The 27,353-nt window shown below is 45.6% G+C and overlaps 1 protein-coding gene and 1 long non-coding RNA gene across 6 annotated transcripts in view; one reads left to right on the top strand and one right to left on the bottom strand.

Annotated features, from left to right (window-relative positions):
- Window positions 1-13,357, bottom strand: part of TSHZ3 (teashirt zinc finger homeobox 3) — an 87,830-nt gene extending 74,473 nt beyond the window's left edge. Inside the window, exon 1 of the mRNA XM_026718993.2 lies at window positions 13,019-13,357. Within this exon, the coding sequence (XP_026574778.2) occupies window positions 13,019-13,058 (40 nt within the window). The 5' untranslated portion in view covers window positions 13,059-13,357. The remainder of the gene's footprint in view (window positions 1-13,018) is intronic.
- Window positions 13,358-14,263: 906 nt separating this feature from the next.
- LOC148124841 (uncharacterized) lies at window positions 14,264-20,377 on the top strand. 5 transcript variants are annotated; one of them, XR_015744968.1, is made up of 3 exons: window positions 14,264-14,416; window positions 15,134-15,202; window positions 19,810-20,377. It is a non-coding gene; the product is annotated as an uncharacterized LOC148124841 (long non-coding RNA). The 5 variants fall into 5 exon arrangements; XR_015744967.1 differs by lacking the exon at window positions 15,134-15,202; XR_015744965.1 differs by lacking the exon at window positions 14,264-14,416 and having other exon boundaries at window positions 15,041-15,202; window positions 19,828-20,377.
- Window positions 20,378-27,353: the final 6,976 nt, after the last annotated feature.

Here is a 27,353-nt window from a genome sequence, read left to right as displayed (position 1 = left end):
ATACATTCTTTGGAGTAACAAAACAGAACGCAGGAATTCAGGAAAAGAGATAAACTGAAACTGAAAATGACCGATCTGTAGTCATTGGAGGGTTTTTTTAAAAAAAAATCCATATGACTCGGTGCCATTTTTGCACTAGATATGCAAAATGGTGATTCCTGGAAAACAAGCCGCTGTACTAGAAACCTTACTTGATTTACTAATTGTTCTTTTTTGTTGTTGTTGTTCAAGCCTGAAATTTCATACACGGGAATCTAAAAGCTGATACAGGAAATTTATACAGATTAAGGAGTCTAATTCTCAAGCTATTTACAGGACTGGTTGAGTCACAATCATTTGTTTACTCGGGTATTCTATAAATGCAAAATTCCTACAATTTGGAATTCCTAGGAAAAGAACACTCACTTTTCTGGAAGGATTACATCAAGGTTGTTAACAATGCAGGAAGTCAATCCATCCCAGAAAAAAGATGCTGCCCAAGGAGGCAGATTTCAACACGATAAAAATAAACCCACATTACCAGCTGAACCACACACTAACCCCAAATAAAAAATAAAAAAATGTTTTCGCTTCTGTAGTCAACTTAGGGTTCACTGTGTCATGTTAAACCAATTAAGCAAGCCAATAATTCAGTTAACTTTAGGTAAGTGTTTGCCTATAGCGTATTCAAACAATCCAGGAGTTTTGGGGACCATTCCATAAGGTCATCATCCATGAAAATACACCGCATGGAAATTTACATGGTAACACATGTAAGCCGATCCCGGATATCTTTTTCCTGATAAGTCTAGATGAGGAGCAGAGCAAGCAGTTTGCATGCAATCCCATGTACCAGATGATGAAAGGTCTCTGGTTTTGCCTACAACCCTGAAGAATCACTGATTGTATTGGGTTAGAACTCGATTTCTTGAAATTGCAGCTTTCTATTGGAAACGTTAAGAGCTGCAATCCCATCCTATCACATCTGATGGATACCACATCAGGGAAGGCCGCTCAGAGAGACAAATCTGATGAAATGGCTACTTCATACTTAACCGATTTCTTAATTCTGGTAGCATACATGACTGCACTGCTTCCATTCTGAATACATTGTAATTATAAATACGATATGTTTCTAATACAATATATGGTTCTAACAACTACCATTGTAAGCCCGAACCCAGAATTCTCCCAGGTTTTAAGAGTTCACTCTTCCTGAAAATGGTAATGGGCTGGGGTGTTTTTTTTTTTGGGGAATAGAGTATCCCACGAACAGCGCCAAAAATATGACCTTACTTGAGATAATCACAAGAAGATCCAGGTTTGAGTGGACATTAAACTCGACAAAGCTTAAGTACAATCGGTTGATGTTTTTAACACTAGATTTCAAAATGGAGGCTTATTTGGCATTCCATTCTGGTTTGTGCTCAAATGTTTTGACATACAACAGAAATTTACGTTGGCAAAGAGTGATTTCCCTGTTACTAAGCTAACCTTCACTTTTGTAGGCTCCCTCTGTTTTCCAGGCCATTCGGGAGAAATTTCATTCGTTCTACTCAAACATGGTTGGGTTTTTCTTGAAGGGCTCTTTCAGAACCCTTGCTCAGAGAGATTTCTCTCCACTTCACAGTTCACCAAGTACAAAATCACACAAGCGGTGACTCTGCTTCTATTCTTTACCTGTTTACCTAACTATTATGATCCGAGATCCTTATCATGAGCCCTTTGTTTTCCATACCTACAAATTGTCTGGTCCCTTAAAAACAAGATTAAGGACTCCTGTTCAACAATCGACTGGTGGTATCTGGTAACAAACAATAAGAGAAAAAGTGCAGCTGAGCGGAGAAGGGGGAGATGGAGGGGCTGGGGGGGGGAGGAAAGTCCATCCATCAAAAATGTGGACATTTAGACCTCTTGGTGCCCCAGCTCCTCTGACTCTCAAGTTACAGCTTTCTGCGGTAAGTCTAAATAATATTCAAAATGATAAATGGCGCCACACTCTTGCTTACCCACCATCAATCTTTTTCTAAAGAACATCCATCTTCAAATCATGTATGTCTGAACCAAGTGACACAGAACTTGCCTGGATTCATTTACACAACCTCCAGCTCTTTGAACGATAGCTGTCAATGATACCCTTTCTCCTTTCACCAAGAAGTCACCCCTTCCCGTCTCCAAAAGAGAGAGAGAGAGAGAGGAGTGGTTAGAAGTTGACCTCAAGCTTAGAACTAAGCAGGCCGACCCATCAAGGCTCCTTATTTTGGTCCAAGAGAGAGCATCTACCTGTTCTCCAGGCCTCCCGGTTCTGAGAAAGCAGCTCTGAAAGGAGTTAGTCACCCTCCCCAAGAATTCCCTGGGACTTCAGCATCCGGCTCCCCCCCCTCTCCTTTTCCCGAAACCCACACCCCTCCCTGCTGTTTGGCAGGCTGCGTTTGATAAATGACACCTGTCATTCTGTCACAAGGGAAGGGTGGGTCAGTGATATATAGCTCTGCTGAAACGGAAATCGAGTCTTTGGCACAGCACAAGGCTTCTCCACCAGGATTTCGTTCCTCAAGTCTAAAATGAAATCTACGATGTTTCAAGTGGTCCGGGGGAGGACAAACTGACAAGAGGCCCATGGAGTTTGTGCATTCCCTTCCTCTTCCCACAAGGGTTTGGTTGTTTTGTTTTGCTTTTACACACACACAAAAAAAATATCCTCTCCATGCTATCCCTCCCCCCACACAGAGAGAGAGAGAAGAGAAAGAGAGAGGGAGGAGAGAGAGAGAGAGAGAGAGAGAGAGAGAGAGGGGGGAACGGAAGTCCAATTGCTGATGGGGAACTGAACCCTCCTCCCAAAAAGTAAAAGGAGAGAGAGAGAAAGAGCTTAAAGAACATGCATCTATCAAAGTCCTTGGCAGTTATGATCCATGCTAAAAAATGTTAAATGTGATTTTTATTTATTATTAGGGAACGGCAACGGGGGAGGGGGGGGGAACAGAGGAAGGAAAAGGGGCTACGCGGGGAGAGAGTGCAATGCAGAGACCACAAGCAAGCCTGACATTGAAAGCAAGATAAAAATTAGCATGTTTGAAGTAATTGTCCCACAGCTTGACACCAGCATAGTAAATTTTAAAAGGGAAAAAATGTGTCAGGCACACGTTCGCTTCTCTCCCACCCACCCACCCACCCACCCTCCCTCCTTCCCTCCCCTCCTTTCCTCTTCCCTTCCCTTCCCTCCCTCCCCTCCTTTCATTAGCTCACTGGCAGGGTGGCACTTCTGAACCTCATTACCGCAAGAGGATTTATGATGCTGAACCCAATGGCAAAGAAAAGGCATCTGTCAATAATTGTACGAGCTGCACTCACAGCTTTGAAATCTCATTAAGTATGCAGTTATCAGGCATAAAGATCAAAAACATTACTCAACTCCGACAGAATCTTATGGAGGAACATTAATTAGCAACAGGCTCACAGCAATGTGTGTGTGTGTGTGTGTGTGTATACATACATACATACATACATACATGCATACACACACACACACACACACACACACACACACATATATATATATATATATATACATACATACATACATACATACATACATACATACATATATATGTTTTCTTAAGTTTTCGCGGGTACTTACATGTATGGTATTTAGCTTTGTTCGGGTATTTTCCCACGTCATTATAGTTGTGCTTTTAAAGTTGTAGCAACTTTAAAAGCACAACGTTTCTGCCGAAACGTTGCTACAACTTTAAAAGCACAACTATAATGACGTGGGAAAATACCCGAACAAAGCTGAATACCATACATACATACTATACATACATACTTACATACATGAAACCACTGTAAAAGTCTGACTCACAGACGAACACAATACAGAAGCCTGATGATGGCAGATAAGATTCTGCCGAAACGTTGCTACAACTTTAAAAGCACAACTATAATGACGTGGGAAAATACCCGAACAAAGCTGAATGCCATACACACACACACACACACACACACACACACACACACACACATATATATATATATATATATATTCTCATTCCTTCTCACACCTGCCCAGCCCCAAAAGGGTTCCCCTCCCATTCCGGTGGGAAAGAAGAAGGAAAAGAAAGAAACAGACTCATTCCCAGCATCTGAGAATGATCAAGTACATGAAACAAGAAAGAAAGAAAAGGGAGTCAAAAAAAGAGGGGGGGGGGGCGGGAGAGTTGAGACAGTCTTGGCGGTGAAAATAGAAAAGGAAGAAGCTGTCAAAGTTGAAACGGATATCAGCGCTGGCCCTGATTACAGGGGCTCTATAGTTCCAGGCCTTTTTATCATTCCCTGCCATCAAAAACAGACTCGGTGTCACAGAGGCATGAGTGATGGCTGCCAGTCTCAGCTGCTCTCGCCAAGCGTGCCGGAGACGCCTGCTGAGATTTGGCCCTTAGGCAGCAAGGTTGACCTAGCAAGGAAAGGACTCACGAGCACAAAGCCCAGAGATACTTCAAAAAAAAAAAAAAACCCAAACCCTGGTCCCCTGTCCTTTGCTTGAGAACAATTTGCTAACAGGATGGCCAGGATTTTGTTTGCTCAGCTTTCAGAAGTTAAATTCACCCAGCCTGCCCAAAGACATCCATACATCCTGTGTTGGGCCTAACCCTTCGCCCTACAACTGGTAGACCGGCCCTCTTTTCCATGACTCACCTCCCTCCTCGGGAAAACACGAGGCCGTAAAATATAAATTGAAGAGAAACTTACAAAGTCGCATTTGAGGGGAGATCGTAAAATCAAGTGACCTTTGCAGTGTTAAGCATGGTGTGCAACTAATTAAGAACAATGGACTCATTAAACATCTTTCGCTCAGAATCCAGGATCTTCATGTACGTCCTGTCTTATACGTGTTTTTATTTCCTTCTTGTGGACAACGGTATTTCCAAAGAAATATCCACCGCTCCTCATTAAAAAGCAGAAGGGAGTTAAAAGAGCACATTAACATGCATTTCTTGTTTGTCTGGGGTGCCATCATCTCTTTTTAACTAAATCTAGGATGTGGGAAGGGCTTAGGAGAGAAATGAAGAGTATCTATGAATTTCCCATCATGCTTCACTCCCAGACACAACACAGATTCCATTTCCACAACTCAAGTGCTCATTCAGTTGGTACTGTCCTATCCTCTGCAAGGCCAGCCTTCATTTTATCTTCATTTTTAGAAATATCCACTTGTTTGCAAGGAGCCCGTGAAGACGATAAAAGGTTGTTGCATTGACTAAGGAAAGGCAAACAAAATTCAGACGGCACCTGGGTAAATGCATTTATGACCTTGATTCAAAAGTGTTTATATTTTTTTGTTAAACACTTGTTAAAAGTGTTTATATTTTTTTTCACAGGCTTACCACATTCAATTTTATTATGTGTAGCATCAAAGTGATTACAGCAATTATATTTAACAGAATTAATTATGAAACCTCCTATCATCCCAGGATACATAATGTATTAGATAAGGAGGAAACATCTACACTCCGCTAACTAATATTCAAAACAATCTTTTAAAGCTTCAAGGCAGAGCTAAAATCAAAATTAGAACAAGAAAGAGCCACGAGAGTTACTAAAAATGGAGATTAAAAAACAAACAAACAAACAATGCCCAGGTTTGCAAAGGGATGTTCTGCCTAATGCTTTTCTAAGAAGAAGACAAAGGTATGAAAACATTTACAGAACATTTGTAATCATGCACTAAAAACAATAGAGTAAGAGATTTTAAAAAGGGGGGGGGGAGCTAACTGTCTTTCTATCAAAATGTGCTTCTAAATACAGACACAAGAGTAGATGGGTGAAAGAGTCACAATTCTTTGTGTATGCAAAATAAATTCACTCAAAGCTTCATTAATATTAATTTAAATTCAGATGCCATTTACATTAAATTGTTCATTAAAAATGGCCTGTTTTCTGCAACCTGAATTCTACAAAGAGCACACGAGAGGGTGGGATATTGGACCCAGTGTAATGACGAAAATGAAATAAATGAAAATGAATATTAATGCATCCCAGGCATCTTAAAATGTAGAACAATATCTTTTTTTTTCCCTTAACAAAACATATTATGCGGATGCAGAGTTCGGACGAGACTTTCCACCTGCCTTCCCAATTCTCCAATACAAGCTATGCAGGTGCCCTTTTGACCTCTTCAATCTGAGCACCATAAGTGGATTTTTTTAAAAAGGAAAAAAATAGCATTGTTCTAAGAAGTTCAGCTAGATTTTTACTGGCTGAAAGTTGAACTGGGAAATATGACAGACTCTACCCAAGAAACTAAACATCTAAAATACATTGCTGTAGACCCAAAGAAAAGAGCAGTGATCAGTTAAGAAGACACCTGAAAACATCAAAGACTAAATTATTTTGTAAAGTCCATTATTTGTAATGAAACTTACGTGGTGCTAGAAAACTGGCAAATACTCAGAAGTCTCTTGATTATTTTTGCCCTTACATGTTAATCTCAGTGGCTGGTGGAAGGAAGGAAGGAAGGAAGGAAGGAAGGAAAGAAGGAAGGAAGGAAGGAAGGAAGGAAGGAAGGAAGGAAGGAAGGAAGGAAGGAAGGAAGGCCTTAACTTTGGATTTTTATTTTTGAGATAAATCATCATCATGTTTTCCTCAAGATTTATCCAAATTATAATTCATAGCCTTATAAATGCATTCAAGCCATTACTTTTTCTTTCTAAATATTTTTTAAAAAAACCTTTTAAAACAAGAAACAGCGTAATCAAATGATGTGTTCCCTTCCTCATGTTATGTGTTATTGAAATACAAGACATTCTCTGTTTAGTCAGATTTAGGAAATTAATTTAATGAGTCTGCAAATGCTGGAAACTAGAATTAATCTGTCTGGGTTTTAAAAAAGAAAGAAAGGCTTAGAGACATTTAAGTGCATGTATCAGGACACTTTATCAAGCTAACATAAAATAGTCATAGAATAAGATAAGATGACAATTTTATGCATGTGTCAAAGAATTTAAAAATGAATGCCTGTCTATCCCCTCTAATTACAACTGCATATTATCTGTCTAGATGAACCAGTCTATATCACTATTATTATTAAATGCCATATATTGCATTCGCCTTCTGATTCTTCTTTAAAAAAAACCATTTCAACCGATAAACCATAATTTGGGAGTGTCGCTGAAAAAATGAAAAGGATTCCAAGAATGTAATATTGGAAGTGGTTGTTTTTATATCAAATACCTAATGATTTTGAAAATCATGTTAAGATGATGTGATTTTTTTGCAGCCACGGTTTCTGAGCACATGCGCCTAATTCATGGTAATATTGCAAAGAGAGATGGTGGCAAATTTCTGCCTAACATTAAGAATTTGGAGAGCCATTTGAACTATAAAATAAAATCTGCAGACAGATTGCCTTCTAAATGGCCTGGGCGTAAAGCAACGGGAGGGATAGCCACAGTTTGGAGTACACAGGATAGGTTCTCTGTCTCCGTCCAAGGTGCGAATAATTTCTTTTTTATTCACCCTTTTACTAACACGTTTGTACACACACCAGTGCAAGCTGACGCCCTCCCCAATCTGCGTTGCTCTGAAAGGGATCTTGAGCCCACAAACAGCGTCTTCCTTTTCAAGCGTTCTCCCTGATCACAGAAGCAGCCTTGACAAACAGGGAAAACTGAAGATAATCTTGCTACCTCACATCGCACATAGCAATAGGCTGCATTCCCCATAACCCTGCAGCAGTCACAATTCATTCTAATCACTTTACAAAACAATCTTTAGTATAGGTTTTTTTTTAAAAAAAGGGGGGGGAGCAAAATGCAGACTCGTGAGGCAATGTTAAGAAATAACTGCTGATACATCAGTTATTGACTATTTCACTCCAGCTCATCACAGCGCTCAAGGCAAAACGGAGATGAAAATGACAACATCAACAGCACACAATAAACTAGTGGCCCAGGAGAACACTGAAGAGGTAATTGACAGCTGTCAAGCTAATAGGAGTCGTGTCAGCTGATTCCGGAAAATTCTCTTTTCCAGCAAGCTTTTTGGGTAGAATTAGGATTGCTTTAAGGAGAGCTACAAATCACTCCATGCCTGCTACCATTTTTTTTTCTTTTTGTTTGTAATTGTTCCTAATACTTTACAGTGGTGAGGGAGGAGTGGAATAAGCAAAGGGCAACCATAACTAATCATTTTGTCAGCTTTCTGCTGGGAAGAATCTGGGAAGGAAGGAAGGAAGGAAGGAAGGAGAGATAGCAGGTCAGGCTGCAAAGGAAAGGATCCAAAATTAAAAGAACACAAATTGTTTTGCTTCTTATCTTTTGCTGCTTGAAATCACTGGCAAAAAGCTACTGATAAAATACAAGCTCAGGCGAATTACAGTTGCCTGAACTGCTGGAAATGAAGACGGAAAATTAGAAACGTTACATTCATTCATATCCCACTTTGCGCCTCTGAAAAGTTGCCAGCTACACTGGGATGTAAGATCAACAAAGTAGTTCAAGACGGTTAAAAACCAAAATACAACAGAAGGAAACAGAGAGGGAGACAAAAAAAACAAAAACAAATAAACATCCCATTTCTCCACCTTCTGTGCCTGAAGTTAAAAAGTCACTTTCAATGTTTTACTAAACACACACCCATACAACACCACGCACACAATTCTGGAGAAGACACCTCAACCCATGGAACAGTGCAAGCCAGAGACAGTAGCTGTCCAAGGACTTCCTCATTCAGGGTTCCACCCAAGTGTTTTGCCAAGCATCAAACATTATTTTCCATCTTTTTAAGCCTCAGGTGGGCTCTCTCCATTGTGTGTGTCTAGATTCATACCTTGGCTCTTTTAATCTCAGCACCTTTCCCCCAAAATCCCTGGAAAAGAATCAAAACCAGGGTGCCCCTTAACAGGGCAAAAGCAGGCCTCTTCTCCAAGTTACATCTTGGAGGCAGCGACATCATTCATTCTCTTAACTCCCCAAAATATGATTACAGCCACATCTTCCCCCCTCCAGCACCTGAAATGATAGCGTTTTATATTTTAAGCATTTAAATACATGAACATTTCAAGCTGATTATCTTGATTCTCATCGATTCATATAAGAACCTCGTCTTTCCTAAACAGAAACCTGTTTTTCTGCACCTTCTCTATATGTGCACCATCTTTTAGCCTAACTTCCCAAATGCACAGTGCACTCCTACGAGCTTTTCTTAACTCCTCCTTATCTACCAGTCTGTCTGTGCCACTTAACCTAAGACCTAAAGTCAACAAATCCGCCATGTCCTTTTCACTGATTCATGAGTCCGTGGGACAGATTCAGCCTTCTCTCTTGTGGCGTGAACCCTCTGAGCCAAAAAACACAAAGAATTTGCACACCTGCCTGTGCTATGCACAGCAAGCTCTCCGTGCAGCCAGGAGTGCTTTGTTGTTGTTATTCTCCTCCAGACCATTATGAGGGCCCTAATTCCTATGACATGATTATCCAGGTACCAAAACCCATTTGTCACCTGCAGCAGAAAATTGAGTTAATGCACAACTAAAGGCAACCAGGACTGTGTAATATCAACTTGATTACATCAAACTAGTTCCAAACCTAATTCCGCTGGATGACACTGCGTGGAGCTTGTCATCTCCAATCATTAAAGCTGTCAGGAATCCATCAGGTTTACAGCTAATTAGGTGAACACTAATGAAGCTAGCAAAACAACTTTGCTTCTTTTATTTTTTTTTTATGGCTGAGCGGACCTTTCCGTTTGGAGGAGGAGGAAGAGAGAAAGAGAGTGAAAGAGACAGAAAACAGGGTAGGTAGATGGGTAGATATTTCCAAGAATATTTTTCAAGCTTGCTGGAAGGCTGAATTACCTGAAAGATGAATCAACGTGAATTTGTGTGTATGTGTGCGCGGGCTTTCCGTCCAACACGTGTAAACCCATCCATGCACACATTATTTGCTCTATTGCTACGAAGCGGTAAATGTGTGTGCTTTCTCTCCAACGCATGTAAACCCCTACACACACACACACACACACATTATTTGCTCTATCATTACAAAGCAGTAAATTTGCCACCCCTCCAAATGCACCCTAAGAGCAGCCATGAATCTTATAACTTGCAGCTGTGAAATCAAATATAGGTGTGGGTGGGTATATCTCTGTTCTTGTGTACAGACATAGTTTGTGGTATATTAACACATTAGTGAGCGCCATTAACTTCACGCCCATTTGTGCTTCCCAGTGGCAGCTGTACTTCCCCTACCCTAAATAAGCAGAGTTTTTCCATGTCTGCTCTCCAGCAACCCGTAGGACCATCAACCGAAGACATTATTTTGATCAAGGCAAACCGAATGTGGGAGAAAGAATGAAAGCATTCACTCTGCCAACACCGGATTGACCATTAGGCTATTGATAAATGTGCCTGTCAGGAGAGAGACAATTAAATCAAATATGAAACAAAGTCATTTTGACGGGATGTTTTGATAGAGCAGGTCTGTTCTTCTATTTCCTGTTAAAGCTACCTACAATCTTACTTTTTTTTAACAAATGAACTTTTTTTACTAATTTGCAAAGTTTTATTAGAAATATATATAGAGAGAGAGAGAGGGAGGGAGGGAGAGAGGGAGAGAAAGACTCCTTTAGGACATCTGAACAAAAAAAGAAAGAAAGAAAGGCTCCAGGCTAGATTAGATAATTGTTTTACAGTAATTTAGCATGTTGGTAAAACAGGCTTTGCTACCCTTTGCATTTTATTTAGCCTACCTATCCCCTTAAAAAAAGATACTTTACTTTTTCCCCAATAAGGCACACACAGAAGAACTGACTCATACCCAGCTCTGGATTGAAAGGAAAAGAGAAACTAAACTTTCACAAGCAAATCACACATTTATCCATACCTCAAAGTGCAACATAATAATCTCCACACACTCCAACCTCAAAGCTTATGGACTAGAAACTTTTTGCTCCTGTTTAGTATGACTTTTCACAGTTGGTTCCACCTGGAGAATAAGACCTAGCTTCACCTTGAAATGAACCACAGTTTTCAAGACGGCCTTTTCTTTTTAAGCTACATATATATTAAAATTCCACTTCATAAAATGGAATTGTGAATCCGTTTGGAAGCAAAACTCAGATTCACCCAGACAGCATTTTCACGGTGAAATCTATACGTGTGTGCATATCTTTTCACACCCTATACAGGAGAATGGTAAACTTTCCAGATGTTTAAAAGATACTCAACAGAGGGGGCTGGGACGGGAGAAGTCTCTTCCTTTTGGGGTGGGGGAGGAAGGGATAAAGGAGACAATAAACAGAAACCTGCTTTGGAGAGATATAAGTTACAGTAGTGAAGTCCTGGCTCTACACCTTACAAATAATTCCTTTAAAAGTGCCACCTACAAAAACTTCCCTAAGTTTCAGATCAAGATATTTCCTAGAAGATACTGTGAAATATGCCTTCTTTCTGCAAGAACCAGGAGTCCCTCCCAGACCATCCTCTTGGTAGCACCACTCCTTGTAAAAACCCAAGGCCCACAGACACACGGCGTGTGGTAGAGGTGAACCATCACCCTGACAAAAGTTATGCTGACCCTGCTTCAAAGGCCACAAGCCTGACGTCATATGGAGTCACTGTTACCATGGCAAGTGATTTCTCGAGGTTTATGGGGAATGAATGAAAAGCAAACAGATGATCTGCCCTCCATCAGCCCATCAGATCCAGCAGGGCAAACAGGCCAATGAATTGGTGTCATAGATTCTATTGTGGTCTACCTGAGTTAAAGATGACTGCCAGTAAAATGTAAGAGAGGGGAAGGAAGGAAGGAAGGAAGGAAGGAAGGAAGGAAGGAAGGAAGGAAGGAAGGAAGGAAGGAAGGAAGGAAGGAAGGAAGGTGCAGGGAAAGGAGAGAGGGAAGAATGAGGGAAAGAAGGAAGGAAGGAAGGAAGGAAGGAAGATGGAGGGAAAGGAGGGAGGGATGAACGAGGGAAAGAAGGAAGGGAGGAAGGGAGGAAGAGGAAGGAAGGAAGGAAGGTGAAGGGAAAGGAGAGAGGGAAGAATGAGGGAAAGAAGGAAGGAAAGAAGGAAGATGGAGGGAAAGGAGGGAGGGATGAACGAGGGAAAGAAGGAAGGAAGGAAAGAAGGGAGGGAGGGAGGAAGAGGAAGGAATGAAGGAAGATAGCAGGTCAAACTGCAAAGGAAAGTGTGTCTAGATTCCTACCCCGAATCTTTTAATCTCAGGTTTTGCAAATACTGTATAGCCATACCCCAAAAAGTGATAGTTGTATGATGGGAGGGGGAACAAAGGAAAAATAAGGGGGAGTGGAATAAAACTCTGGAAGTATGAAAGGAAATGCAAAAAAAACCACAGTTATTGTCATCACAACTGACAAAGCACAGGATCTTTTTGCTCTCATTTCCTGTAAGGCCTCAATCTTGGAAAGGAAGAGGAGGAGGAGATGGATGGATGGTCCTGAGCTGCTGTCCTTCAGCCCACCCCAAACCCCTTAAGAAAGAACCCGAAAGAAAGTTGAACGGAGGAATGCACACCATCAGCCCCCCCCCCCCAAACCTCCACCGGCAGGAGAAGGCAAGCAAAATCGCCCCACCATCCTTTCTTTGCGGGGAGGAGGGGGGGAGAGAAAGGAGAAAGCCGGAGAGAAGCCCACCTGGAAGGGGCACCAGCGGACAAAGGTGCCGGCGCTACGGAAGATCTGGACCCCCCCAAACCAAAAGCCAAAGTCCCGCCAAGAACTCCAAACAGGAGCGGGGAGGCGGGGGTTTTTTTCTTTCCTAGGAACCCCACTCCTCTTCCCTCCCCCTCTTCTCTTCCTCTAAACCGCCTCGAAGGGTCGGGCCAGTCAAGAAGAGGGAAAGAGAGATGGGGGATGTGTTTGGGGGGGAGAGAAGCGAGCCTCGCCAGGAGGAAGCCCGGAGGTGCCTCTCCACGTTCCCCTCTTCCCCAAAGGAGCCGGGACCGGGAGGCGAGGGGGGGCAGTAGTAGGGCACCCTCTCCCTCCCCAGCCGAAGCGCCCCCGAAGACTACTCCGCTGCTCGTACCTGCTGAGCGCCGGGGCGCTTGCTGTTTCCTCCTGGGCATCTTGCCTGGCCGCGTCCGCCGGCAGCGCCTGGAGGAGACGGGGGAGCTGGCGGCGTCTCCGGGCTGGCAAGGCTGGCAAGGCGACGGGCTTCAGGGCGCCTCGCTCCAACCCGCTGGAGCCACTCCAGGCTGGGCTGCGAGGCGGCGGCGGCGGCTGCGGCGGCGGCGGTTGCAGCTGCTTCTCCTGCGGCGGCGGCTGTTGCTTTGTTGTTGTTGTTGTTGTTGTTGTTGTTGTTGTTGGTTTTGCTGCTGCTGCTGCTGCTGTTGCTGCTGCTGCTGCTGCGGCCGCCGCCACCCCCGCCGCCGCCGCCGCCGCTGGGCATGCACGCTGGGGTGGAAGAGGAGGAGACGGAGGCGGAGGCAAGCCGCGCAAGCAGGGCGCAAGGACTGCCCCGTTCGCGGCGGCGGCGGCGGCGGAGGGGAGGCGGCGGCGGCGGCGGGCAGGACGGCCGAGTTTTGACAGGTCGCCCCGCGGCCAGGAGGAGGCGGAGAAGCCCCCCGACCGAGCGGGAGGGGACGGGGGAGGAGCCCTTCCCCTCCCCGCTCTCCTCCCTTGGCCTCCGCCGGCAACTCCGGAGCCCTCAAGGCATCAGCTTCTCGCTCGCTTCCTTCCCCCGGGCGCGCTTTCTCCCTCGCCCTCTCTCGGCGGCGCTCCGGGGCGAGGCGAGGCGCGGCGGCTCCGCTCCCCGCAAGGCTGTGGCGGCGGGCCGGCGGCTGGGTTTCCTTCGGCGCTTGGCGGCGTCTCCGGCAACAGGCAGGGGGCTGGAAGGGGAAAAAAAGGAGAGCAGCGCGGCGTGACTCTTTGCGCGAGAACCGGGCGGGCGCCTCCGCCTCTGCCTCCGCCGCGGCTGCTGGTGCTGCTGGTGCCGCCGCCGCCCCTTCTCCCTCTTTGCAGCTCGCCCAACAGCCGCCCGGGAGCGCACGGGCGGCGGGTTGAGCGGGGGGAGGCAAAGGGAAGGGGGCGGGCCAGGCGACAGAGGGGCATCCGGATCCCCCTCCTCCTCCTCCTCTCCAAGTTCAGAGCCGGGAAAAGGAGGAGGGGCGAGGGAGGGAGGGAGGAGGGGCTTCGCTCTTCCGCTAGAAACTCCCCTCTCCAGCCTAGCGCCATTCTGTGGACGCCTCCTCCCGCCGCCCCCACCTCCCACCCCCGCCGGGGTTGGGAACCAAGGAAGTTTTCTCATGCCCCCCCAGCCCCGTCCCAACCTTCCAGGAGGGAGGGAGCGGCTTCCCCAAGAGGCCAAAGTCTGCCCTCCTGCAGCCTCGCCCCATCTGCAAGAAGCGGGGGGTCTCTCGCTTAGGGCGCCCCACTGAATGACCGAGGAGGACCAAACCCCCCCCCCCCAGCCTCTTTTCTGCAGGTGAGACCCGAACTTTGTAGCTTCCCACATCTCCGTTACGATTGTAGAACCTGGGAGGAAGGGAGGGGAGGGAAAGCCACTAGAAAGCAACTCCTCGGTCTAAACTCCGTTTGGGACAGGAGAGCAGAAACGCCTCTCCAAAAGCTTTCTCCAACCCACCTACCCTTTTCATGACCTCGCCACTCGACCCCGCTCAGGCGCGTGAGCCGCCCAAGAATTTAAAAGAAAAAAATCGCTTCCCCTTTACAAAAAGCGCAGCTCCCCGGCTCTCTCTCTCTCTTGGAAAGGGGGACCCCGGCCTTCCGACATCCAGAATTGTTCGGAGCGCCCCTTTTCCACAGGTTGGGGTGGAGGGGGGAGAATACTTTCCCCCAAAATGCGCCGAGAAAGGAACGGCGTTCCCTTCTTCAACAACGAAGGAGACATTCCCCTCGCGCGCGCGGCCCCCACCCCAGTCCCCAAAGATTTAAAGAAAGCTTTTCTCTTCCAAATCCTGCCGCCGCGGATTTCCACCAGTTCGGGCTCTTGACAGCCGATCTATCAAAGCCAAAGGGGAGCCGGAAAGGAACCACCAGCTTACCAGTTCCGCTGGGAAGTGGGGAGGGGGGATGGAGTGGGGAGAGGGGACTTTGCATAGAGGTAGAAGAGGCCCGGCTAAAGCACCACCTGCAACCGCAGATCGACCCCATTCTGCAACTTTTCTCTCTCCTTTAAAAGAAAGCCTTTTGGAAGTCGCTGCGCACAGGGGAGGGGGACAGTCCCACGGACCCCAAGTGAGGGGGAAGGGTAAGTTCCAGTCCGCAAGATGCGGGGGGGGGGGGAGGAGGGGTGCTCCCGGCCCTCTCCTTTGCCCTATCTATTTCCCGACCAAAAGTAACTCCAAGACACCTTTCTCCCTCCGAGGATTTGAGAGCCAGCGCTAACTTGGGAAGGGGAGGGGGCTCTTCCTTTTATTTATTTTTTTTGAGTGACGGCGTAAATTCCTGGACTTGTCCCCAAAGAAACCTTCCGCACTGGGTAGGGGGGCGGCTGGGGACATCCCGTTTTGCAGAGGGAGGGGCCTCGAGATACCAAGCGCCGCGAACTACTCCTAATGGCACTTTGTCTGCCGCAAAACTGCACCGAGCCGACCCCTGGAAGACCCAAAGCCTCAAGCGCATTCAGCCAGGGAATGGGGGGGAATCACACCCACTTTTCTCTCCCCCTCTCTCTCTCCCTCCTGTCTCTCTTCGCGCGAGCGCCCCCCCCCTCCCCCCTCCCGCAGCACCGCTTACCAGCGCGCGTCCGGAGCCAGTCGGTCGGTTTTTGCAAAGCCGAGAAAAGCCGCTTCGGGATCGCGCCTTCCAACCTCCTGACTTTTCACGTTTCCCTGCCCATCTCTGCCCCGGGGAATCTTTAAAACAGCGGGGAGAAGGGAAGAGGAGAGAAAGGGGGGAAAAAAACGAAAAGAAAGAAAGAAAGAAAGAAAGAAAGAAAGAAAGAAAGAAAGAAAGAAAGAAAGAAAGAAAGAAAGAAAGAAAGAAAGAAACCAAGAGGAGACAAGGTGGGCTTAAACGTAGTCCACGGCCACGCAGAAGAACCCGCGCTAGTTTGTCTTTCGTCCTCCTTCAGCCAAACTCAGCAACAACGTACTTTTTCCTTTTTTTTTCTTTTCTTTCTTTTTCTTTTTTTAAAAAAAAACTCGAATCAAGAAGCAGTAGCTGCTCGCTCCCCCTCCCTTCCCTCTTCCTCGTCCAAGTTCATTGGCGGCGAAGAGATCTGAAGGAGAGAGAGAGAGAGAGGAGGGGAAGAAAAGGTCTGGGGGAAACCCCTCCTCGCTCTGCCAAAGAGCGCTTGGCGAATCGATGCGCTGCGCGTTTGATTGGGTCTCCTGGCTTGCAAAATAAGGTACGGCAAAAAACGGGGTTGGGGGGTAGAGAACGCGGTGTGTGGGGGGGTCTAGAAGGAGAAGAGGCTGGTCTCTTAACTGGGTCTCAAGTGCTTTATGAACGTGGATCAGAAGGTAGAGCCAAGCACCCACTCGAGTGCCAATTCCACCCACCCCGCGCTCTTCTTCCCCCCACCCAACGCTCCCGCCCTTGCCTCCCCTCCTCTCCCTACTCCCCCCTTTTTTTCCCTTTGTGTGGCGGAGAGATGTTTAATAACAGACCAGCAAATCACGGCCCCGCGCCTTTAAGACCCAGCTGCTTTCTGGCTTAAGAGAAAGTGCAGGAAACGTCAATAGTAAATAATTCTCTCTCTCTCTCTCTCTCTCACTCACTCTCTCTCTCTCTCTCTCTCTCATTTGTGAAGGGGCGCAAAAGTGAAAGTGGGGAGGGGGGAAAGAACAAAGTGATCTCACTTTCAAGGTAAGACTTTTCAAGCGCGAGCGAAGGCTCCTTCGTCAGGATTTGGGGGACTCGATCAAAGAATGACAGTCCAGGCAGTTGTTTTGACCTCCTTCTTATAAGAACCGAGGTTCCGGAATGGGGGGGGCTGTTTTGCTTTTCCTCGCGTGGAAAGTCCTAACGGAAAAGTTTTTATTTCCCCCCTCTTTCCATCATCGTAGTTCCTTCCCTCCTCCCCCCAAAACAAGGGAACCGGCCGTTAGCATGAAACACCTCTCGGCCCCCTCCCCAATAAATCAAATTCTTTGAAAGCCCCGGGAAATTGCAGCCGAAAACGGGTTTCTCTTCATTTCCGCTCTTCCTCCGACGGAGCGTCTCCTGGACGCCGGCTTCCATTTCACCGACTTGGGTGTGCGGTATCTCCTCTCTCTGCTTGGTGCAGGGTTTAGTGCCCCTAAAATTACAGCCCTTTAAGGTGCCCTCATTCCCACCCACCCCAGAAAAAAGTTGTTTCTACGGCAGCTTGGGCAAATCGGGGCTGCGTGCCGGCGGCTGCTTGTGTTTGCACGCGAAGAAGCTACTTTCCTAACAAGCAGAGAAAAGCGGTCCTCGTTTTCTCTGTCTCCCACCGCCCCTCGCTCGGCTCTGGCTAGATCCGCCCCAACATCTGCCCATCGCTCCGTTGGCGCCTCCATCCGCGTCCTCCGGAATGTGCTTTCTTTGCAGGACGCGCGGACCGGGCACTGCGCACCAGTAATTCCCGTCCTAAACCAGCTCAACTGCGAAGGAGGTGGGGACCAGTCGCCCGAATTATTACTATTATTATAATTATTATTTTAAAAAGGAGGGGGAGACAAAGTATTTGCTACATGTGAGCGTGGAGACTGGAAGGGAAGTGGCGGGGGCGGGGGGTGGAGAGAAAAGAGAGAGAGACTCCCGTCAGCTTTGGAAAACATGGACAATAATTTCAAATGGGCATCTTCCAGTCTTTTTCTATCTTTTTAAATATGGGAAGGAAGGAAGGAAGGAAGGAAGGAAGGAAGGAAGGAAGGAAGGAAGGAAGGAAGGAAGGAAGGAAGGAAGGAAATAAATTATTTATAGAACTGGATTCCCTCCGGATAATCTTCACTCTCTCTCAAAGGTGGAGCACGCAGGGTGCGGGGAGGGGGCGGCGTTTGGGAGGGGGATGTATTTGTAACGCGGAGCATGAAGTTTAAAATAGATGAATGACGCCGTGGGAACTCAGCAAGAATAGACGCAAGTGACGATAAGTCTTGGCCAAAAAAAAAAAAAAACCCGCGTACTGTAGCGTCTCTTCTGAAGGCGATTTATGTGCAAAAAAGCCGACGCCTATGGTTAATCTCGGTGGCGGGTTCAAAATTAGGCGTGGCGTGATTTCAAGGCTAGAGAGCCACGCTGGGAGCCATAAACGGACCGCCAGTTCTTGGCAAAGAGAGGGAAATTCGCCTCCCTCTCCTCCTTTCGCCTTCCCAAAGAGCGTGGCAGTTTCCCTAAACTGGCATCACCCTTGGGATACCCTCTTTTAAAAGAGAGAGAGAGAGAGAGAGAGAGAGAGAAAGAAAGAAAGAAAGAAAGAAAGAAAGAAAGAAAGAAAGAAAGAAAGAAAGAAAGAAAGAAAGAAAGAAAGAAAGAAAGAATTTCCAGACCCCTAACCGGAGACTGGAGCATCTGATTCTCTGTGTCTCAGGCCTCCCACCCACCTCCATCCTGTCAACAATCTTTCCCTCTTCCCTTTTGCCTCATTTAATCCTCGGGATGTTGTCGGTTGCCACTTTCCTCTATGTTTTAAGCACACAGCCATCCAGGCTGGGCAGAAAAGTTTGCCCAACCAGGGAAGGAGAGCGAGAGAACGAAAGGCGCGTTTGTAGTGGCTTCTTTGGTCCACCAGCCCAAACCTTTATTAGTCCGGGTTTAACTAAATTAAAAATGCCCAGATTTTAGTAAGGCGCTGCTTGGGTAGAATTCACTTCCCTCCCCCTCCCCACCCACCCCCCACCCCCCAGAAGTAGTAGGCACGTCTGCTGGGCATTGGATATAATTTCGCACCGTTATTAGCTACCTGGTAGCTTTGAAAGGAGAGGGGGGGGGATGAAACACACGCACACACACACGCACACACACACACACCCCTCGTTTTCTCTCCTCCGGCCCCCACCTCTTCATAACCCTACTGGACTTTAATTTAATGCTGGGGACAGGGTCTCTAGAGGGAACACGTGTTAGCAGCTTCTTTATAACTCACATCCACGGCTCGGGAAATAAATCTTATCAATGACACGGAAGGGAGGGGGGCGGCCTCGGATGGGAAGTTTGGGTTTTTATTTGGAGGAAGGGAAGAGAAAGTTGGGGGCTTGGTCGCCCTCTGGAAAATAGGACGGTGGGGGGTCTCGTTGATGCGGGGAAAATGTCGCTATGAAAGAGGGGCGGTGGTGAGGGGGGGTCCGGTCCGACCGCACTTTTTTACAAGGGGGCTTCGGTGGGTGTTTCTTTTAATGATTAGAGGAGTTTCCCGGGCAGTTTTCTAATCAAATTCCTCTTAATTCCGCAATAGATCAAATTAGGACTCGCGATTTCTAATTTATAGTAGAGGCTTAGAGAGTCTAACCTATGATTTATCGTTCATGTCCGCCTCCCCTTTTTACATCCTATCCAGCCTTTAATAATAATAATAATAATAATAATAATAATAATAATAACGATGATGGTGATGGTGATGATTGCAGCTTAAGGAACTTCCACCGCTTTTTTAAAAAGCTGATTATTGTCAGCATTTTGACTCTACCAGCCGCCTGTGGTAAAGAAGGCAGCATCATCTTCTCGTGCTTAAGGTAGCCAAAGGAGAAAGAGAGGGGGTCCAGGATACGGTCAGATTTTGAAGACGAATTTGTAATTTGTGGTTGGCACTGCAGGTACCAGAATCTCCCTCCGTCCAGTCTTAAAGCTACAGAATTCCAGGAGGGAAGGTGGAAGAGACGCTGGGGCCACTGGCCTTCTTCCTTTTCTGACTTCTGACTGACCGAATTTCCTTCTTCTTCTTCTTTCCAGCACCCCCACCCCATTAAGTCCCTAAATCATTCAGATGGATGAAAATGCCCCCTGAAGCTCCCAGGTCCCTTCCGACTTCTTCCACCGTGCTGAAGACCATCGCTAAGAAGTTCAGCCAAGGAACCTGTCGCTCGCCTATTGCGCTCCAGGAGCCGATCTGGAAGGCCTTGCAAAGTGGAGTCTAAGGAAGGTCCCAAAGGCAGGAAGGGCAAAGGACTGGCGCCTCGAGTTTAGGAAAGGGGCCAGAGGCGGCCGAAAGGGAAAGGGGAAGAGGCTTGAAAAGACGCGTCGTCGGGAAAGAGCAGAGAGGTGCTAAGGTCTTACAGATGGGGAATGGATTGGAACTAAAGATGCTAAACTCCTAGTAAGAAAACGAGCGATGCCCCAAGCCGTTAAGAGCGATTGTCATTCCTGGTTGCAAGCGTGAACAATTCTTGCCCAGCAATTTCCTCCCTTTCCCCCTCACCCCCGCTTGGGAAGCAACTGGTTTGACGCACGCCCTTTACTCCAGAAAAAATTGTAATTATCTTCTAAGAAGGCCAAAATAAATATTGGATTGCTTGTTTCATTCTCTTACAGCTATCTGACATTGTGGTTGTGGTGGTTTGTAAAAAAAGAAAGAAAGTAATAATAAAACCCGCTCTGCTCTTCACGCCTTTTCAGATTAAAAAAAAAAGGGAAACCTTTTGAAAAAGAAGGGAGACAAGGTTTGCCATAATTATTCTGGAAGGGCAGGGGAGGCCAGAAACACCTCGGAAACTTCACCCAAAATTTTTATTAGAAGGGAGAAACTCTTCCAAAACTGTAAATATTTTCCAAGCTCTCCTGGTTGGAAATGATTTTTTTTTTAAAAAAAATGCGCTTCCGATTAAGAAGAATCTTAGTATGTAAATTGTTTCAGGAAGCGAATAGCCGCGGCCTCAAAGTTTCGCTTTTCTCCATGCCAGGAGCATCGCTACATCCTACAAAACCAGCCGATTCCCCAAGGAACACTTATAGGGTCGAGCGGTGGGGAAGAAATAACAGGTCCCATAATACTTTGGCAGGTTTGCCCCACCCCCCAAAAAAAAGATTCCCCATTTTAATTAGCCATTGAGGAGGCAGGGTCTCAGAGGGGATCCCCTCCGAGGAAAGGCTGCAACCGCGTCGTTCGTGAGACTTTGATCAATTCTTTAACGGGCGCGCGCCCGCGCACATACAACACCCCCCCCCTGCCCTTTTAGTCTTCATCAAAGAATTCAGCTGCGGATTTATTTATTTCAAAAGCTCCTCCTTGATTTAGTTTTTGCAAACAAAAACTAAAGCTTTTCCAAGGAGAAAATTCGGTTAGAGATAGAAATGATAGATAGATAGATAGATAGATAGATAGATAGATAGATAGATAGATAGATAGATAGATAGATAGATAGATAGATAGATAGATAGATAGACAGACAGACTGACTGACTGACTGACTGACTGACTGACTATTCTTATATTCAGTTTTTGGGCTGAATCTCTTCATTGCCACCGCATCCCTTTTGATCTGAACCGAAACCACCGTTTCCGTAAATCCCCACTATTCGTCTTTTATCTTTCGAGAGCCAAGCCACCATCCCGAGCCAGCCTTATGCAGGTATCTACGTGGCTTGTTTTTGCTTTAATACCGTGTCTCCAGTCCCACATGCGGGCACACCGCCGCTAAAGCTCACTTTCTGCCCTTCTTTGCTCAAGGAAGCGAAGTTTATAATCCCACTTGGACTCGCTGGCGAGGAGTAAGCGCCTTGGAAATCCAGGGCCTCGCGATGCCAGAGGGAAGAGAGGGCCGAATTCGGCCCTCTGCCAAAGAACACCACCCCCAACACCCCGCCCTCCTCCCTGGTTCTTTGCTTGCTCAGTTAACCAGAGCCTGCGTCACTCACAACCCTCGACTTTTGCAAAAGGATTTGGCAAACTGGAAGAAAAGATCGGAGCCTCGCTTCCTTTCCCGGTCTGGATTCTCTTTTAAAAAGGATGCTCTTGGCTCTCCGCAAGGAACCCTCAGCGCTCACGGCCGGCCGAAAGAAAGCGAGGAGAGGTGGGGTGGGAAATAGCAGAACCACTCCAGATTTAAATCTGTGTGCAAACTCTCTGAGAGTTTCAGCTTTTTCTCAGCCTGACTGTACAGTGCATCTTCTTCGATTAAGACGAGCCCAGCTGCGCACAAGTCAGAAAGGCAGAACTACTGAGAGCTGAGAAGGGGAGGTTAACCCAAAGGCAAAACTGAGACTTTATTTGGGGAGGGGAGAGAAAGAGAGGGAGAGAGAGGGAGGAGGAGAGGGAGAGGGAGTGGGGGGTGGGAGAGAGAACTGCACCTGCTTAAATAAACAGCCATAGCAAACTCTCTCCAGCTTTTTCTGAGCCCTGCTGCCGCTAAGTCTCCTTGCCACCCACCCTTCACACCAGTCCAGGGGACATCCCTGAGCACAGTTGATCCAATCAATCTGTGATCCTTTAGCCTTTAAAGCTAGGCAGACTAGCTGGCAGGCAGGCACAGGTTTGCCCTCTCCCGCAACCCACCTCCCCATTGAAACCTGGGAACCTGGGCTTAAATGCAAAACTACTGTCGTCAGTCTCACCTCCAAGCCAGCCAGCCAGCCAGCCAGCCAGCCTCAATCTTATCTTTCAGCAAGCTGTAAAGGTTCGTAAAGGTTCTGGGCTAGGAAGCTAGGAAGGGAGAGGAAGAAAAGGAGCAGGGGAAGACTTCAGAAACAGTTGGGTATCGCTGGAAAGAAGAGGTCCTCTGGCAGCATCTTTGGAAAGGTTTTGCCGAGCAAGAGGCAGCAGTCCAGGGGACGCAAGACCCACATCCTGGAAAGTTGCTGCAGGCCGTAGCAAAATGCCTTTTTAGAGAGCCTGAAGACTTGGGCTTTTCTTTCTTTCTTTCTTTCTTTCTTTCTTTCTTTCTTTCTTTCTTTCTTTCTTTCTTTCTTTCTTTCTTTCTTTCTTTCTTTCTTTTGTTGGGTCACTCTGGCTGGGCAGGGGGAGCAGTGACCCCGAATTGGTCATGTGGAAAGGGACAGGCAGCGTTTAGAATCCCGTATTGAAGATTTTGCTGCCTAAAAGGTGAGCAGGTATGAGAGGAGGAGGCATCCTAAAGTCCTTTCCTTACTTTACTCTTTTCACTCAACACCCCTGATTAAAAAGGGCTTGGAAAGCTCAGGTTTATAATACTTTTTTTTTAAAGCGGGGAGGGTGCAGAGCTGACAGAGGTGAGGATTGGGCTGTTCTGCGCTTCCTCTGAAGTAGGTTCCAGGTTATCCAGGTTGTTTCTTCCTACAATTTCTATTTGAAGTGAGGGGTAGTTAAAAAAAAATTGCAGGCAGTCCTTGGGTAAAGAACAGTGGTGAGATTCAATTTTTTTACTACCAGTTCTGTGGGCGTGGCTTGGTGGGCGTGGGCTTGGTGGTGCTTACCCTGAAATGAATAGGTTTCCCCAAAATAGGACTTGAGCGAGGAAGACTTAAGCTACTTGGGCCAACAAGGCCTTTGGAGATCTCACCGTGTTGTAGTGGGGATGGTTTGTGGATCTGGCTTTGCAGCAAAGGGGCAAAAGTATCTATAGAATAAGAAGATTCTATAGAATTGGCCAAGTGTGATTTGATACAGAAGGAATTTGTCTCCTGTGTGGAAGCTTTTAGTGTACATGTAAAACAACAAAGTAACAGTAATCATAATAAAGGATAATTAATACTGATATCAACAGAGAACGTAGTGGAACAGATGTGGAAGATAAAATGGCATGAAGGCAAAAACTGTCTCTGTGACTAGTTCTTTGGGCGTACAATGCTCTGTATCGGAACCTCAAGGGAGGAGCTGAAACAGTTTATGTCCAGGATGAGATCTATTTCCATCTTTAAGCCACATAATGCAGATAAAGAGCATCCTAGTTATGTGGGACCAAAGGATGGCATCCCTCACACCATCCTTGCAGGTTGTGGTTTGCTTTGTTTGCGTAGCCAACAAAACTAGGATGAGCTAACAAGCTGGCCTCTAACTCAAAGCATAGCCTGGCATGCCAAATGCCAGATGAAAAACAGAAATCCTTTTTAAGTCTTGCATATTTAAGGGTGGAGAGAAGGAATAAAATATGGATTTTTTTTTTCCTTTGCAGAATTCAAGAGGAATCCTATTCAACCTCTGATCACATTCACAAAATAAACCTTAACTTCCAGGGGCTGAAGTCATGGAAACTTGTGTATGGTTTCCCAGCAACAGGAACAACTAAAGACTTGGCCAACTGCTTTAAAAATAAAAATAAAAACTTTTCAATCTACTCTACAGTCCTGATAATAATTTTGGGTGCTCTCCTATTCAGCTCCTAATCCTCCATAGTTTTCTGAGCTCAGTCAAGATTGAACTGGTGCTGCCGTGCAGTGCGCTAATCCATGGTTGTTGTTTTTTTAAATCTATGGCTTCGAGTGATGTGATAACCCAACCATCGAGGTTTATAAACCATGGTCTACACTCAATGCATTTGTGCAAGTCCAGTCAACAATGGCTTTTTTTAACAAACAATGCATGCACATTTATATGGTTTTATGCTTGCTGATACCTTCTACATATCTGTTGAAGGTTCTTTCTTTAGTAATGAAGCAGCATCTAGTCTGTTTCTTTAAAGAAGACATATAAATTGAGGGAGAAGTCTACTTCTGAATCACGGTGGAACATAGAGGTTTCAAAGGATGACCCCTAGTCATACATTTCTAGCTAAAAAGCCTTTAACCAGTGGTGGGATTAAAAAAATATTTACTCCCAGTTCTGTGGGCATGGCTTGGTGGTCTTGGAAGGGAAGGTTACTGCAAAATCTCATTCCCTCCCCACCCCACTAACCTGCTTTCCAGCTCTGTACTCCTGTGCAGGGCAACCAAAGAAGACCCAGCCGATCAGCTGGGACTCAATGGGAGGCAGAGAATCAATGGGGGCGGAGCCAGTCAGAGGTGGCATTTGCCGGTTCTCCAAACTACTCAAAATTTCCGCTTACCGGTTCTCTAGAACCGGTCAGAACCAGCTGAATCCCACCTCTGGTTAGGTACCACATTACCTATCCCTTCCTTCTCGGCTTTCACATCACCAGTCCATGCCTCTCATCCCTTACCTACCTTATTGTTAAACCTTTTCCACCATGGGTGAGTTCTGATTGTAAACCTCACATTTTAATCTGTAATTAACGAATGCATCGGATCAATGGCTATTACGGCTTTCAGTCTTTAACTGAAGGAGCATCCAGGATATCTTATTCAAAAGCATCACTTTTCAAGGAGCTGTCATTCACTTCCGCTGATCACCCTGCTATACGATTTTCTTTAGGGCCCATTTTATTCATAAGAAATTATGAATGTCTCAGCCGGGATGGAAAGCATTAATTGATTAATCACAATGAAGATTTGATGAGTTAATTAACTGCAAATTAAATCATGCTTTCATGGAAATTCTATTGGGGAGAGGAAGAGAGAAAAGTTTGCTGGCTAACAGGAATGGCAGAACAAATTTGAAAGCTTATTCTTTATATACCTCTACCTCTTGTCTGCTAAATGATTGGTGGTGGGGAAGGAGAAAAAAGAAAAAAAGAATTTAGGAATGAAAATCAGAGAAAATTTAGCCCCAAAGATATTCTGAATATCTGAATCTGGGATAATTTAGGACCTGTCTGGTCAAAACAACATGTAACAAATTGCAGGAGTGAAAGGGTCTAGCTTTTGCAAAAATTATTATTTCAGATGAAAAGAAAAGGCAAAATCTACTAAGCATATCGCCATTTTTTCTAAGGCATTTTTTCCTATGCTGTTTTCATGTGAAATCATTAAAACTGGCTTTTCTGCTTCTGTAACCACATGGAATCTTCAATAAAGTTATATTCTTGGTTATATTTAAAAAATGTCCCAGGAGCTTCTTTTGTCGTCTAACCTAAATGGGACTGGAACTCACAGTCTCCCAGTTTCCAGCCTTGTCACCTACACCAAACTGGCTTTCTGGAAAATTGCTAGAGTGATTCTAGCACACTATTAATACGGCTTTTCTGACTGGGCGCAGGATAATGCCCATAACTCAAATTATTCTGAAAATTGCAAGGTAATCCATAGGGGGAGAGCATTAAGCATTGGGTGCAACATGCAAGATATCCAGTAGATATTGTCCAGCCTGAAAATGCAACGATCGATCACCAGCTTGTAAACAGCCATTTGAAACCCTAGCAGGCAGGTTCGCACCATGTACTAAGTCAGAATCAAATAAGCCAACCGGATGAAGTAAGAGTGAAACTCACCTTCCATCTGCAAGTTGTGGGCTTGTGAAGCTCATCTTTCAAAATAAAAAAATACCCAAGTGACCTAGATAAACAGGTGTGCTGCTCCTCCTAGAGTGATATTGATGAAATAGGTGTTCACATCCATTTTATCTTGGGTCTCTTCCCATTAGTATCCCTCATGTAATGATGCTTAGCCAATCACTATATTCACAAGATCAATCAGTAAGGGACACTTTCTGATGTTGCTTCTGCCCCTTTTTTGCCAACAGGATTACCTAGATAAGATTTAACCTTTTTATTTTATCTTTGCAGCAACAGAGAATGGTTAGGTTGCAAAATACTATGTTCTCGTCTCTGTCTCTCTCTGCCTCTTTCATTCTCTCTCTCATTCTTTCTTTCTCTGTGTCACTCTCATTCTTTATCTTTCTTTCTGTCTCTGTCACTCTCATTCTTTTTCTCTGTCTGTCTCTCCATCTCTCTGTCTCTGTCTCTGTCTCTGTCTCTCTCTCTCCTTACAACTGAGCTCCAAGATGCAATATTTTCTCTACTACGCAGTATTACACTCAATGGCTGTTTTGGAAAAACAAGATGTTCCTGATAGAATGCTAGATAACATAGATGAATCTAAAAAAGCTTTAATTGAAGAAAAGTATGCTTGTTATTCATCAACTTAGCCCCTGGGTGAAATAATGCTGAGTTAGATGAAGCTTTAGGGTGATGTATCAAAGCTATCTTCTGAGAAGAAGTTAGAGCAGACCCTGGATGGACACTCATGACAGTGGGCAATTTGCTTGGTCTAGGTACTAAGCATGTACCCATCTCTATGGTTTCAATCACAAATCATAGTTCAACCACAGATACTAGGATGCATGATCTCAGCTTATTAAAACACAGAAGTCCAAGGTTAAATCTTTCATTAAGATGCCACAGCCACTTCTTTAATGCCTGACAGACCTTTTCTTTTGTTATTTACCAATGATCCTTTCCAGGCTAAAACACACTTCCAGGATAATGACAGAATTGCTTTCCCAGTCCTTTGCAACTGACATTCATCTCAGCTCATGGAAGGACAGGTTGAGGGATGGGAGCAGGCACCTTGAGAACTTTGGGGGAAAGCATTTCTCTACATATTTTGTTTGTGCTCATTAGGGTGATAAAATCAGGACAGACGGATTCATTTTCCTTGTTAGTTGTGACTACGATTGGTGTCATCCAGGTCAAACGCAATGTGGAAACTAAGAAAATCTGACACTATCATTGATTTGCTCGCCTTGTACTC

The sequence above is a fragment of the Pseudonaja textilis genome, chromosome 11 (assembly GCF_049901715.1).
Source record: "Pseudonaja textilis isolate UNSWEBS1 chromosome 11, rPseTex1.2, whole genome shotgun sequence".
Classification (NCBI taxonomy): domain Eukaryota; kingdom Metazoa; phylum Chordata; class Lepidosauria; order Squamata; family Elapidae; genus Pseudonaja; species Pseudonaja textilis.
Note: the sequence above shows the minus strand (reverse complement) of the source record. Positions and strands in the feature narration are given on the sequence as shown.